This window comes from Perognathus longimembris, chromosome 12 (assembly GCF_023159225.1).
Source record: "Perognathus longimembris pacificus isolate PPM17 chromosome 12, ASM2315922v1, whole genome shotgun sequence".
Classification (NCBI taxonomy): domain Eukaryota; kingdom Metazoa; phylum Chordata; class Mammalia; order Rodentia; family Heteromyidae; genus Perognathus; species Perognathus longimembris.
The window spans coordinates 20,226,282-20,242,931 of NC_063172.1; the positions used below are offsets into that span (position 1 = coordinate 20,226,282).

At 34.2% G+C, this 16,650-nt stretch overlaps 1 protein-coding gene across 3 annotated transcripts in view; it reads left to right on the forward strand.

Moving 5' to 3' along the window:
• The window catches only part of Csmd3 (CUB and Sushi multiple domains 3), an 860,328-nt gene that overhangs the window by 226,320 nt on the left and 617,358 nt on the right, over nucleotides 1-16,650 (forward strand). For all 3 annotated transcript variants that reach the window (XM_048358905.1, XM_048358906.1, XM_048358908.1), the window contains exon 5: nucleotides 10,937-11,144. In XM_048358905.1, the coding sequence (XP_048214862.1) occupies nucleotides 10,937-11,144 (208 nt within the window). The remainder of the gene's footprint in view (nucleotides 1-10,936; nucleotides 11,145-16,650) is intronic.

Here is a 16,650-nt window from a genome sequence, read left to right on the forward strand (position 1 = left end):
TTACAGGCATAAGCAATGGGATCCTGGTTAAACCTCCCACTTTTGTAATAAATATTTGAATAATTGAACACTTTGTTAAAGAAAAAAACACCAATAGTATTAGAGAGGAAAACAGATTTCCACTCTAATACATATCACTTTTTCTGCTAATTTAGGGCAATATAATCCAGACAGGAAAAAGAGCATGAGAGAGGGAGAGAATTAATCTGATTATTGTTACTCTGAATGGATCTTTAAGTACAAGATTTATCCAAGTGTTTTAATTTTAGAATGAATGTAGGTAATGAAGCAAATGGTATTTACCCTTTATAAGGAATGGGAAATATTTCAATGGAACCAAGTTTTTATAAATGTAAGAGTAGATGTATAAATTTTCACAAGAGCATTTTGTATAATTGATTCCATTGAAATTTTAAAGAAAATCTTGATGGTTGAAGTCAGTTATAGTTACATTCATTAAACATTCTCTTATAAATTTGGTTTTGTGCATACATACACATGATTATACACACATATATTTATGATGCAATTGTAGGATCATACTTTTTCAGTAATTGATTAACTAACCAGGAAAAAAATGTTTACGTAAATTATATAAATACCTAAACAAATTATCAACCACTTAATGAAACTTTAACCAACTTACTTTAAGTCTACATTCTAGAGAAAATAAAATTACAGTAATACTACAAAGTGTAATAGAAATATTACAAAAGTTTAATTTCTGTAAGTCAATAACCTTTTACTTCTTAAATAAAAACAGTCTTAAATTTAATAAGCATTCTGACTTCCCATTGTGGTAACCACACAATTCTGCACTGTATATTAATTATTTCCGTGAAAAATCTAATTCTAAAAAAATAGACAAAAACACAAAATTCACTGCAAATATTACTTATCATTGTAATACTTGCTATGTTGGATCATTGAGGGATTCTCTAGAAGGAACACAGGCTGTGCTTCTCAGAGATTTGTTTTTGTTAAGCTTCCTTTGGTTTTTACCTTCAATTTCCCTATTTCTTCTCTGTCATTGTACATGTTGGCATGCTTTATTCTTGAATTTCCTGTACTTTCATATACTGAATTTCAGGGTATTGAAGGATTGAAGGTATTTTCTAAGAGGCATTCTCTGGAAAAATTAAAGTAATGAACTTAGAAGAATCATGGAGCTAACTTGCTTCATTTGATCTCCTGTGAATAATGAAAAATAATTTTCATGGATATACATATCTAAGTACATCTTTTCTTTTCTTTTTTGGAGGTAGTAAATTTGATCTTAGGGTCTCCTATACGTTAAGCTGCTACTCTACCGCCTGAGCCATATGTGCAGACTTACATATTGCTGATTACAATAAAAGTGAATTCTCATGAACTTTTCTGTGTGCACTGGCCTCTATCTGCATTCCTCCAGATCTCTGCTTCTTGATTAGCTAGGATTACAAAGATGAGCCAGTGATTCCTGCCTAATTGACATGTTTTGTGTGTTTTTTTTTCGTTTTTTTTTTAATTTTTGTATGTCTTTCAAAGATATTGGTAGGATTAAGTCTGAAAATCTGTTTTATTGTTCATTTTTTTTTGTTTGTTTGTTTTTTGGCCAGTCCTGGGGCTTGGACTCAGGGTCTGAGCATTGTCCCTGGCTTCTTTTTTTTGCTCAAGGCTAGCACTCTGCCACTTAAGCCACAGCGCCAATTCTGGCCGTTTTCTGTATATGTGGTGCTGGGGAATCGAACCCAGGGCCTCATGTATACGAGGCAGGCACTCTTGCCATTAGGCCATATCCCCAGCCCCTATTGTTCATTTTTTAAATTAGAAAATATTAATTGTACATATTTATGGAGTATAGTATTATGTCTCAACTCATGCATATAATATGTACTGTTCAAATATAAGTACTAGCATTTCCACTTTGAACTGGTGGTGTGTTTTTAAGATTAAGTAGCTTTTAGGTCTGCAATAACATGAACCATATTCACCAAAATTGTCTAGTCAATATTTTATGTAATTAGCATATAATCTCTCCTGTATTTCACTTATACATAGTAATTTTGAAAGCAAACTTTATTTAAAATATAGAATTCAGGGCCAGGTTGAGAGAAAACTAATGCTTAAGCCATCAGGCTCTGTAGAGCTATTTAAATAATCAAACAACAACCACTCACATACATTGCTAATCTCAAGAGTCTTTTCATGGACAAGAGTTTGCTGCTTTTTTTCCCTTCTTTTTCTCACTTTGTTTTATCTTCCTTCTACTCTATTTTGTAGCAGAAAATGGGAAACAAGCAGCAGCAGTGAACCTGTCATTTAGCTAGTAGAGATGACAAACGTGAAAAGAAATGCTGGGGACGGAGAATGCCTCCTCCGTAGCCTGCTGTGACAATTTTGCAAAAGGGAGTAACAAGTCAATTGTGCCGCCACCCTGCAGGAAATTCTTCTCACCTACAAAAGTAAAACTTCTGTGACTTGATGACACTGGGAAGCAAAAAATAAAATCTATAACTAAGAGACCATTGGCCGCATTTAAGACAATGATCATGAGCTGTCTCATAATGATTTTACAAATAAGAAATCACCCTAGCAGTTAAGTAAACTGATAGAGGGCACACTATTATTGCCATATTTGTCCCTAGCACTTAATTGTTCCAGAGCATACATTTGTAATGGCAGTATGATAGTGTCTCTCAAACATTTGCTTGAGAAATTATATGAAATTTCAGAGAAATACCATGCATATTTAACTACACAATACTTTCTTAGATAACTACTGTACGTAAACTATATTCTAGGTACTTAATAGTACCCCATGACTGTTGTCATAATAATAGTTTATAATCTCATGATATTCATCCATTTATGCTATTATTTCTCATAGTTCTATACATGGGAAATTTAAGATCTAGTTATTTGTAGAGTCAGTGGGTAATGAGAGCCATAATACAAGCTTTCTATTGTTGTTTGGTTGGAGCATACCCACTTCATTTCCATTTTTGATACCTCTGCCCTCATAAATCTAAATCATACTAGAATACAATTTCTAATGCAATTGCCATGGCCAATTGGATTCCAGTGTTGATTTGCGGTACAGACAGTATGGGTCCAGAGAAAGACTGCTATCAGTGTCCATGTCATTCTCAGTGCAAAACAGAGTTCCAAAGGATGTTTGAGAGGACAAGACAAGTCTGTAAATCCCCAATCCTATTCCCTGTTAAACTGTCCTTATCTTGGGAAGACATTGTACCTGCTATAGTGATAGTAAAAACAGACTTACTGAGGCAACAAGAAAGAGTCTCCTTCTTGTGTTCATATCATAAATAGTGTAAATATTATGAAAGCAAAGAGTCATTATTGAAACACTAGCAATTTATTGGTTTACTTGTCGTCAGCAACTGTGTCAGACTCTTACAGATTTTGAGAGACTCTTGCAAATGATAGTCAATATTCTTGCCTCACTGAATTTCCTGTAACCTAAACATTCCTTAAAATTAAATAAGTTTTGGGAAAACTAATTTCTACTTAAAGTATGAAATATGTTTCACATCTATTAAACATTTCACCCAACAGTTGAATGAGTGAAGTCTGAACTAAACAACAGAAACTACATAAATATAATAATCACCATATATTGATGATAGTTGAAATAAAGAGAATAGTTGTAAATTTGCCAAAAAGAAAACAAAACATGTATTTGAACAGTAAAAGCCTGAGATACAATTACTATTTGAGCAATGTGGTAGATGAATGAGGTTACGTATATATTCAATTATTTTACAAGGAATCAATAAATGGAAAGAGATTTCTCAAAGTAATGAGTTGGTCACAATGACAAATATCATGAGAAGCTCTGCTAGAAAAAGAATAGTGAATATGCCCACTTCCATTAAGAAGTTACTGTGAATTTAGAAAAAAAGAGTTAATATAAAACATGGTACATGTATACAGTAGACTATTATTCAGCTATAAAATCTTAAAGAAGCCACAAAGAATGGCATAGTCTTATCATCTCAGCTACCTGGGGTTTGTGGGTGGTTGGAGATTGAGCTGGTTCTGCTAGAACATGGCTAAAATTCTAGGCAGAAAGAGGAAGATAGGAATTTAAAGACAGCTCTGAAAATGAGCTGGACCTGGTAATTCATGACTAAAATTCTAGGCAGAGGGAGAAGAATAAGGGTTTAAGGATGCTAGGGAATGCTGTATAAAAATAAGCTAAATTTGAAAAAAAATACTCACTATGGTATAGTTTAAGAGGTAGAATTCTTATATATATAACAAGGCTATAAGTACACACTAGTAGAACATACCACATCAGATACAGAGATAGAGATCAGGACAGTAGGAAATGGAGAGGGAGAGGAAGATGCAGAGAAAGAGGGAGATGGAAAGGGAGAGTGAGAGAGAATGAAATTCTACCACTCTTTGGAAAATGCATGAAGCCAGAAGACATAACATTAAGTGAAATAAGTCACACACTGTAGGAAAACTACCATATATTTTCTCATGTGTAGAAACAAACAATGAGATGATCTGAAGGCACAAAAGACCATAAGGAACTATGAGATGATTGGAAAGAAGGAGCTGTGGAAGTAGGAAGAACAGAAAAGGAAGGGAAGGACAAATCCATGTAGAATAAATATTGCATGTATGGGGCTATCAGAGTGAATTACAATATGGTGTACAATTCCTAAATGCTAATAATTATAATAAATGAAAGTACAAACAAGATCATAGCCAATTAAGGGATCTCATGTAAAGAGATGTTTAGTAATACTAAAGATGAGTATTATGAGAAATATGAAGTGAAAGTGAGGGATTTACTTAGGATATAAGGAAGCTAAAGATGGAGAATTGTCTAAGAGCTGTTAGTCTCTAATTGCTAAAAAGCAAAGGAATTTCCTTTATTGCATTCTTCCTCTTTATTTTTGAGCTTGAACTCATAACATGCACAAGCTGTTTTTTTTAAATATGGCAACTTCCTTCATCTTTTGACGATGTTTTGTCATTCATTCTTAGTTGCCATGCTATTTCTGTTTCATATGACTTAGATATGCCGTTTTCATTCTCTTTAGTGGATAGATAAGAAATGAGGATGCAAGCGGCAATCGATTTAAATTCTGGATGTACTTATTCGTTCATATCATATTTTACTCATTAATTCCCTATGGATTCTGCTATATATAAGTGTTTTAAAATTATAGAGACATGATATAAACAAAAAGTGACTAAATCCCTTCCCTTTTGGAATCCACATCCTAAGTAACTGGGAGCTGGGAGATCATGAGTGTAATCCTAGCTACTCAGGAAGCTGAAATCTGAGGATAGCAGTTCAAAACTAGCCTGAAAAAAGACATCTGTGAGAATCTTCTATACAATTAATATGAGAAAAAAAAGTGGGAATTGGAGCTATGGCTCAACTGGTAGAATGCCAGCATTGAGCCAAAAAAAAAAAAATGCCAATGGGACAATGAGTTCAAGCCCCAGTACTGAGACAGAGATAAAACTTTTTCGAGTCTCCTATCTAGCCTGCCTCAGTACCTGACACACATAAAGCAAAACTGGAAATCTTGAAGCTGGGCTGATTCCTTGTAGAGTCTAGGAGGAGTGTAGTCTAGGGGGAAAAGTCTTTGTAAAAGCAAAAATTTATAGCCTCAAATGATTAATTGTAACTAAGAACAGTTATGATGAAGTGAACTGTTCCATGTATACATGGTAGTTAATAGCGGTGTAATTTTTATGCAGTTTGTCTAATTATGAGACACACAACCATGCCTGTCACTAAGACAAGAAATCCCACGTAGATGTCGGATTCGCTTCAGTGCTGATGAACGTTTGTGATTTAGCAAGGGAGGTTGCAGCAGCAGATCCCATGGAAAATTTAAGTTAGGGTTAAGCACATAGCATCTGGAATTGACCATGTGTATGTCTCTCCCACAATTTACAGCTCATTTTGCTTTGGGGACAAACCTATTTCCTACACACACACACACACACACACACACACACACAATGCCCTCTCTAAGCTATTTCAGAAGAAATTGATAGCAAGAAAGATACTGATCTCACACAGCATGAGATCAGTGTCTGAAAAGATGTGTTACAAAAAGCTGTTATAGGTGATTTTTTTGAACTGTGTTCATTTTTTTTTTTTACCAGCTATGCTTTGGAGCAGATCCAATCTCTATTATCTTACATGAAACATGCAGTCTCATATCCAAGACCCACACATGTTCACTTATTTTTCTGAACCTACATAAGTATGTTGGGAATTAAAAGTAAATAAAATGTCATCCTAATATCTAGAAATGGGTTGAATTTTAATTCTAATCTTTGCATTAAAATAAAATAACTTTATTACCATTTATCCTCTTGGATAAATGAGATTAAGTAGTGTTGATCACTTTTATAAATTTAATTATTTAAAAATATTTAATAACGATTATTAGATTCCAGTTTCATACTGTAGTATGATTAACTACTAAAAAGAGGTAAAAATGTTTAAATTTAAGCAGGGTTACCTATTGGAAAATCTAAGAAAAATATATACCTAATTCCTAACTTTCAGTCCAATGCACCAAGTTTTGCCAGAAAATTAGAGCAGCTATATTGACAATAGTTCTTTCATCTGGCAAGAATAAAATTAGGCACGATTCAGACATAGTAAAGTAACAGGAATGCTTCCTAGAAAGCAAATATGGCAGAATTAGAACTCATGGTATATTTATGCCACTTTAGCCCATGTTAGCTACTTTGTGTCATCTTCCCAGATAGAGAGCTTAGCATTGGGTTAAACAGTTTCGTAGTCCTTAAAGATAGTTTGTTGATTGGTGGGTCTTCTTTCTGTGTCCTAACATTATTTGATCCTTCTTATTTCCTCATACTTTTCTACCTCCATCCTAATTTATTGTCAGAGAGGTTTTGGCTTTTCAGCATTATCCGGCTGTAGTATATATTCAAATTTGCTACATTCCTGATTTTTCTAACTGAGAAAATATAATCTTTTTGTAAACATTTGGATGTATTCAAGGCCAGTTGACAATATAAAGTATCTAGTGATTAGGTAGGTAGGACCAAACCAGATTTCTTTTTTTTTTTGCCAGTTCTCCAGCTTGGACTCAGGGCCTGAGCACTGTCCCTGGCTTCTTTTTGCTAAAGGCTAGCACTCTGACACTTGAGGCACAGCACCGCTTCTTGCCGTTTTCTATATATGTGGTGCTGATGAATCGAACCCATGGCTTCATGTATATGAGACAAGCACGCTTGCCACGAGGCCATATCCCCAGCCCCCAAACCAGCATATTTTGTAAGCATGTTTACATATCATACACTTTCTTGGGATCTAATTATGTGATTAGCTCTGTCAATGAAGAGGGTATAGAAATACTAAACATATAGCAAAATACAAGAATTCAAGGACTTTGTTTTCAATTCTTGAGGAACTGAATCTTCATCCTTGTTTTTGAGTGCAAGTCAGTCAATTTCTTTGTTGGATCCATTTTATTTCCTTAAATCAGACTACTTTGTAAGTTGATCTCCCTTCTATGCTTCATCTGTTTGTAGTGATTTGTTTTTGATATGAAGCTAAGAAAACTCCAAGCTCTACAACTAGAGTAGGCAATGCATTATTAATGACTGAAAGGTTTAAATACATACTTTTGACTCTGAGTGTTCTGTTTTGACAAAATTACATTTTTCACAGAAGATAAGCACATAGACACACTTTACCATTTTCATTTAAACAAATGCAGATTTGAGGGAATGTTTGATTGACATCATTTTGATTCTATACAAGAGGCCCACCAAGAAAAGTGTGGGGGCATAATTGGAAGGAAGATGAGACTATAATGTTCTGCCTTCTAGTATGAGTGAAAAATGTAGTCAACAAACCAGACATATATTTGTTGGCAGCAGAAGTGATGGGAGCACATGTGAGCATCTGATATAAAGGCCCTGAGCTTTCTTTGTTAAATAATCTGGGAAAACCTTGGAGCACTGTGACCAAATCAGGGCAAAAAAAAAAAAAAAGAGGAGGATTCATGTCCTCCTTTCCTTTCTACTTGCCACTTACTGGGGATTATAGCATTCTCAGAAAGAGAGAATAAATAGAAATTTAGGCAGGGAAAACTGAGAGCAAGATCTCACTCCTCTGCCTCAGCTCAACCTGGCAAGACCAAGTGTCTGATGGAATGCATGTCCTCCTCAGTTACAATGTGCAATTGATCCCTAGTGTGAAAGTCGCTCCTCCAAATTCCCAGTGACCAAGTACATTCTGTCTCAGACATCCTTAAGTTGTATTACCTTCTATTGAGAAATTCAAATACATGTACTCCTTCAGACTGGCTTATTTTAAAAGCAGATTTTCGGTTGAGTCAATCCTTTCTTTCTTCTGTGGTAGAAAGGCTTTTCTGAACATGTACACAGTTTCTAAACCTTTACTTATTTTCTTTCAGTCCAATCTTCCCCTTCCTAATCGGCCCCATTATATTGAATGTTGTGTGTCTACAAACTTTCCATGAAATTAGTCACATCAAAAAGTCTCTGTGTAAGCAGGTTACTGGTAATTTTCTACATAAGGTTATATATCCAATCTTGAAATTAGACTACCAATGACTTTATTTATTAATTTATCTTTATTTTATATATGTAGGTACATATGTATATCTATATGTCTGTCTGTATGTCCGTCTGTCTGTCTACCTGTCTGTATGTATGTATTTGGTTGTGAGGTTTAAACTCAGGGTCTGAGTACTGTTCCTGAGCCTCTTTGTGCTCAAAGCTAGCTCTCTACCACTTGAGACACAGCACTATTTCTGGTTTTTGAGTGGTTATTTGGAGATAATAGTGTCACCAGGACTTTTCTACCTGGGCTGGTTTCTAGCAGCAATCGTCAGATCTTAGTCTCATGAATAGGTAGGATACAGGTATGAGCACCCAGCACCCAGCTTGATTTTATCATTTCACAATCCTATGATATTAAAGGGTCTATTGATGTTACAGTCATGTTAATCTGTATAGGTATATACCACTTTCCTCACAAAACAATGAAATTGTAATTTTTTGGAACATATCATTAAGCAATGCTTGGCTGTGTGCATACCTGGTGAATAACTAAACAGTATAGCAAACACATCTGTTACATGACATCCTTGCCAGGTATTGTGGTATCAACAGATGAGTTATAATCTTTGAACTTGAGGAGTTATTTATTTTATATGAGTATGAAACAAAATAATATGTATCTACTTCAGCTTTTATCTATGCAAGAAAGTAAACAGCTAATAATTAAACAGTGGATCACTAAACTTACGCTGGGTTGTGACATATTTTATTCCAATGTTTTTTGCAAACTTTGAATTAATACTTAGATATTAAGAAGTAGTCCTGATTTGCAATTGGGAGTCATGAGAGGCAGGAAAAATTTATGGGAAACTTTAAAATATTGAGAACATTGTGTGGAGAAGCACAGCTGCAGTAATATACTAGGAGGTCTAGATAGGACAAATTGGGCATTCTAATTATCTAACAAACATGAGCCATAGAGAAAGCATAGAGTAAAACGTGTAGTAAAATCATGTATCATGGGCTAGGAATGTAGCTTAGTGGTAGAGTGCTTGCAGGGCATGCATGAAGGCCTGGCTTTGATTTCTCAGTAACACATAAACAGAAAAAAGCCGGAAGTGGCACTATGGCTCAAGTGGTAGAGTGCTAGCCTGGAGCAAAAGAAGCCCAGGGAGTGTGCTCAGGCTCTGAGTTGCAGCACCAGAACTGGCAAAAACAAACCAAAACTAAGTATAATATTTACAATAGTATCTGATGAAAGTTACACGTTTTAGGAGGAATACATGTGTGTTTCAATTCAAGGATTCTGAAGCTAAATGAGTAAAGAATGTGATGGAAAAGGCTAGCACAATTTGATTCAGAAGATATAGTAATAATGTTCTCACCTGTTGTCAGGAGTTAAGTGGAAAGATATTCTTTTCTATTTATTGTGCTTCTAGAGTTATCCATTACATCAAATAATAATTGGTCATTAAGGCAACATATTTTCATCAAATGAGTTTAAATTGAAGGAATTCCCTGAGTGGGTCAAAGAAACCACAAAAATCATGATACAGTTCATTGCACAGGTAAACTTGTGGCCTATTAACTTGATTGTGCTAAACAATGCTATAATAAGGCAAAAGTTAAAGCTTCAATTCCTTTCATCAGTAGCGGTTCTTTCTGACATTTTTATTCTAAATCCAGCAGCTCCTGAAACCATTCAGTCAGAATTCTAACATCAGCCAAAGTTCATTATTTGAAATCATAGATTTAAATGTAAAGGAAGTTGAGAAGTTGGTGTTTTTAGTATTGTATATGCATGTATCAAATGATGCTTTGGTTATAAAAATTTACATTATTAAATGGAACAATATGAAATGTTTTCACATGTAAACCTAGTTAATGTATTATTTCTATTTAGTTAAAATAGTTTGATCATATGATATACATTTATCTGATTTGCATTCCCAGAAATATTTTTTTCTATAGCTTTCAAGAATATACCACAAGCAAACTATATTATGTTCTTTCTTAAGCCATATCATTTTGTTATACAACTACATTAAAAAGCAAAACTACCGTAATCAAGCAAAAAGTAATTGACAATTTCCTTCAACCCCTTTGGAAACATATTTCTTGGTTTTAGTCACTTTGTGATGTACATAAAAAAAACAGGATTTAGCATTACTGTCCTATATTATTATTCTACCATTAGTTGTACAGGTATGTTTTCTATTTACATATGTGATTGCAAATTTCACCTTAGGTTTATTTTATTCTGTACAACTGGCTGTCAATATGACAATATTAAGATTGCTGTTTTTATTCAACAATATTGAGTTGTCTTAAGGAAAATTGCATTTACCGCAATAGCTTACAAGTCAGCTTTTGTTATTGTCTCTCCTAGCTGAAGATGCTTGTGGAGGGACATTGAGAGGTTCCAGTGGCATCATATCCAGCCCTAGTTTTCCCAATGAGTATCACAACAACGCAGATTGCACCTGGACCATTGTGGCAGAGCCCGGGGACACAATTTCACTCATATTTACTGATTTCCAAATGGAAGAAAAATATGATTACTTAGAGATTGAAGGTTCTGAGCCACCTACAATATGGTAAGTAGATAGTTTCTATTAAACTATCATTGCTGTCATTGTCTGAAGCAATTTGAAAAATGGTGGATCTTAAAATGTTTAGACAAACAATCATATAGTTACAGGAAAGTCATAAAGAAATACTGTCAGAGCTGAGGGATATTTTTGAGAATTGAGGTTGCTGAAGACACAGAGTGAACTTTTGCAATATGAAGTTCTCCATTAGTCTTACAGTATCAGTCAACCAATGAAAGGAAATCAATATTTTTCACAAATTTAAGGAAACTGTATGTGCTCCTGTAATAATATGCATTTGTAGTTCATAGCGTGTTAGTTCATCCTTCACAGCTCCTTTTAAATTAAGTGGATAATCTTATATATGATTTGTTGTGTTTATGCTGATAGATGATTTACACATTCTACCATCTGAAAGTAAAAACTGTGTATAATTTTTTGAGTGGAAGATGTTCTGTTTATCTGGAGAGTCAAAATGTAGTCTAAAAAGCATGACATGTTTTAGAATATCAGTTTTAGGGCATACTGTTTCTCTTTGTTCCACTACAAAACAGTCACTATTTATGTACACATATAAAACCCATAATAGATTCATTCTCCATGTAAATTGTTGTCAATGAAAAGAATTAAGACATAGATACAGCTAAATGACTATGCTTGGCAGTTTGTGTTTCCATGCAGAACACCACAACTGCTTGGAGTACTGTCCAATAAATTGTGATTATCAAAACAAAGTATATGTTTCTAAGACATTTAATTTATGAGCATGACTATTAATTTAAAGTAGCCATTAGAAAATCAACTAAAGAATCTTAAGAAAAGGAAACTTCCTTTCCTTGGGAACCTCTAGGACATCTGTAAATGCTAAGTGTTTTACATAATGTATATACATTTCATTCTGTCATCTGAAACTTAAGATGGTATATTTCTTTCCCAATAAAGTTGCACTTGGATTCCATTTTCAAAGTAATGTCATACTGCTAGTCATCTCATCTGAATTCTAGGCTGGCAGCAGAAAGGGAAGGAAAATGAAGCAGTACACCTTTCTGATGAAGCATCTGGGTGTAAGATGCCACCCAAAATGCTATATAATTAGTATTTACATTACTGCATTCAGATATCAAGAATGTTTCAATATGTGTCTCAGTAGAATTGGTTTTGTCACTGACACAAGGACTGGAAATGATCACTGGAAATTTAATAGAATGTCTTATGCCATATTCTAGACAGACATTTGAAGCCAGCCTGGGTAGATAGATCCACAAAACTCTTATCTCCAAATAAAATTATACTATTTTTATAAATTGGATCTATTGATGTTGACCAAATTATCACTTAGTTTTTTGAGTCAGGGAGAAAAATGATATCTTTAGTTAAGAAACAGGTAAATATTTGATTAGGTAAACAGGTAAATACTTGATCTAAACTTTGTGGAGGAGCTAGGATTTTTAGCATAATTACATGATGAAATTAAAATTGTCAAATTGTTACTTTTACTAAATTGTACAAGTTATTTGAATTGGAGTTCTGTTGACTAAAGGATGGTTACTTAAGAGGTGATTATATAGATCTAAGAAAATATGAAATCTTGGATTATAATTTATTATTTTCCCTGCTTTTAAAAATATATTTTTTATGGTTATTGTCAAGGCGAAGTACAGAGAGGTTACAATTACATACACTAGGCAGTGAGTACATATCTTGGCCAAGTTTTTACCACCTCTCTCAGTTTTCCCCTACCTTCCCTCCTCCTGAGCCCTGCCCACCAGTTGTATAGTTAGTTTACAATATATTGCCTTTTAAGAATTGTTGTTGCATTGCTTTACCTTTTACCCTTTGTCTTGCCATGTTAAAGTTCCCCTTCCCTTCCCTAATTAAGATGGGATCCAGAATGAAATACAGTGACAACAGTTGCTAAATCATAGGTAAGATGGACAGAAGACAAAAAAAGTTCACAATTTCTATACTTCTATATTGCAGCCAAAAGGACTTACAATGGATTAGAGATAAAAAGGAAATCTTAAAAACCTGTTTTTCTGAGTTAAAAGATAGTGAAGAAAATAATGATATTCAATTAGCTGGACAATGCTGAAATAACTTAAATTTATAATAGGAGTCTATACATATTGAGATCTACTTTGAATGCACCAAAGCTAAATGAAAGGTAAGATTGTAAGATCTGGAAACTTAGAGTAGACATAACACCGAAAAGAAGCAGAACACTGTTGTTTAGCTGGTATGGGTCATAGCTTAATAATTAGGAAATGATATATTTGACTAGATATAAACACCATGGAATAAGATATACAATGTGAGGGTGACAGTGCATCTTAGGTTCAAGAGCATGTGAAGTCAAGACATAAGAGTGTGATCCAAAAAAAGAAGAAGGAAGGAAGGAAGGAAGGAAGGAAGGAAGGAAGGAAGGAAGGAAGGGTGGAAATGTAGGCGGAGTTTGGAGGGATAATGTCCTATACAAAAGTAAGGAAAAGTAGATGCAGGTACTGATGGTTGGCAACTGTAATCCTAGCCACTGATAAGACCAATATCTTGAGGCTCAAAATTAAAAACCAGCCTGGGTAGACATGTTCACAAGACTCCAAGTCCAAAATAACTTCGAAAATACAAAGACTGAGGCATATTTAAGTCGTAAAACACCAGTGAAGCCAGAGCCAGTAAAGCTACCAAATGTGAGGCTTTGAGTTTGAAATTTGGCACTAGCAAGAAAGGTCTAGAGAAGTAAAATCACATATTGTTGTAGATTTTTGCAAAAAAGAAGAGAGGTAACTGTTAAAATAATAATAACAATAATAGAATAAAATCAAACAGAGTTCACAAAGCTACAAGTAATGCATCAATTCTGTTATTATAAATGGTTTTTTAAAATATGCAATGAACTAATAAGTAACACTTAGCTACCACCATGCATATCCCATTCTACTTCTAGGCCTGTGTAATTAGTTACATGATTTTACTCATTCGCATAATAGTGTTTATGTCAGAGTGCCAGAAAACATGGAAAATTTGGGTTTATCATATTAAAGAATTTTAAATGTAATTCAACAATTTCTATGTGATTCACATTGAGTTCACATAGAATAAATGATAGTGTCATGAATACAGACATTTTAAAACTTACACAGACTTTTTTAAATGGATATAATGAAGAAGTGAGAAGTGTTGTTTGGTAGTGATAATTGCTTTGTTGCCACTGTACTCTAGAAGCTAAAATTAACATTTCATTCTGTGTATTATTATATTCTTATTTTCAAGAAAGTCAGTTTCTCAACTCATAGTAATGGATTGAAAATCATAGTAATCATATTAATGAGTTGCTAGAACAATGGAGGTTATCTATTAGTGTAAGGGCTAACCTGAGAACCTGAGTGACTAAATATAAGTTTTAGTGTTAAAATTGTAACAGCTTCTAAACCCTGGTGATGACTCCATGCTAGACGGCTGTACCCCCACCCGTGTGAGACTAGTTTTTTGTAGTTTGTCATTTAAAAATATAAAGAGCCCTTGTTCCCCTCTGTACCTAGGTAGCAACCATGGTAACAGACAGTAAAAAATGATCATAGTCCTAGACTAGAAAAATAACCATAATAGTAGTAGAGAAGCCATGGTAACTGTTGGGTTGGTTTACTTATGATTGAGTACTGGATTGTTTTAGCCGGCTCATGCTTGCTTAGTGGTAATGGGAAAACATGGTAGCAATTGTTAAAATAAAGTTGGTACTAGATCAGTCTGACCACAAATTTCTGCTTTTGTAAACAGCTTGCTTAACCCATTTGTGACTTGCTCTACCCCCTGCATTAATCCCCTGTATCATTGCTATGTGACCACCGGCTGTCATTTCCTGATATTAAGGCCAGTTCCCTATATCAAAGCCAAAATAGGTAACTGAAAGGGTAGATAGCCAATAGAAATAGGACAAGACTTGCTTGCTAAATGCCATCCAATCAAGTATCTGCCAAGTTAGAAATACCCTGCCCTGTTGTAATCACAATAAAAAAACCCTGCCTATCTGAGGGTCTGGACTCTCAATCCAGATCTGCTGCGTAGGTGACAGTTGAAAGTCCAGACTGGAGCTTGGGAAAGACTCTCCTGTGTTTGCATCACAATCGGCTCCTTGCTGGTCTTTGGGGACCAGAAATCTAGGCATAACAATAGCACAAAATCCATAAATTTCTTCTTCTCATTTGTTTTTCATTTTAAAATATATTGCCCTATATTATGTCCCTCCTGATCTGAAGCAAATGGAAATTGAGAAAAAAAATGTTTCATTGGTTTTCAAATTAGTATTACAGTGAATATCTAGGTAGACTTGTCAGTACATTTGATATATAATAAACCAACAATAAGGTGATTAAAAAGGTCCAGGTGATATCACATCTCCATAAATTCAAATGTAAGGAAAGAGGACCAATGTATCAAGGCTATTTTAAATGCTCATTTAAGTAACATAAAGGCACTCCTTAAAATTTGAATTAGTTGAATAATTAATTATAAAATTATATGAGAATGAAGTTTTTATATCAAACACTATTAAATTATTTACCATCCTCATGCTTTTAAAATATACTGTCAAGAAAAATGTATTATTTTCAGGAGTATTATTTTAAGGGTGTTCCTTTTTCATTATTAATTATTCCAATTTTCCAATTAATAAGAGCATTCAAGGAAAATATGAAATATTCAATTAAAAATAAAATTACAAATAGTTTCTTTGACTTCAGATTTTTCATTCAGATCATCAACTTTTCCCTGGGTACAATACTTCATAGTTTTTTCTCTAAAGTTCTGACAGCGAGGTAAGGCTTCATGTAGCTTGTGTTTGTCATTGGCCACTCAGACTAAGTGAACCCAATGAACATAATGTGTTTTGACAACTCATGGCTCACTACAAGCTAAATTATCTAAGTCATTAGTTCTTGATGATTAGAAAATAATCAGCAGCAGCACTGCATGCTCCAAAAGGAGTGCAATGGCATCAATAGTGGATGACAAACCTTCATGAGATTTGATTATGTCAACTGATTTTTTATTGTTCAATAAAAAATGACAGAGCTTATAGGTATATGTATCCTAATTTGTTGGGGGTCCTGGGGCTTGAACTCAGAGCCTGGGAGCTGTCCCTAAGCATCTTTGTGCTCACGGCTAGAACCAACTGTGCCCCGCTCCTGGCTTTCTTATATAGAGCTTCAAGACTTCTATTAATTTAAATACTGTGTGGTATTATTTGCATTTATGTGATTGCAGGGACAAAGAGTTGGAAAGTAACATAATCCTGTCTTATTTAGAAAACTAGAATTAATCACTGGATTTTATTCTCTTTATAATTATTTCCAAATGCCATTGATCTTATTACTGTAATTCCAAGCACTTGATGTTCATTTTAAAAGTAAAGACTGGAATATCTGCTAGACAATGTCATAAGAAGAAGAAAACAATCCATAGATGACTGTGGAGGTATGATCTGGAACTACAATCGTCACGTCTTGAGTTTGAGATG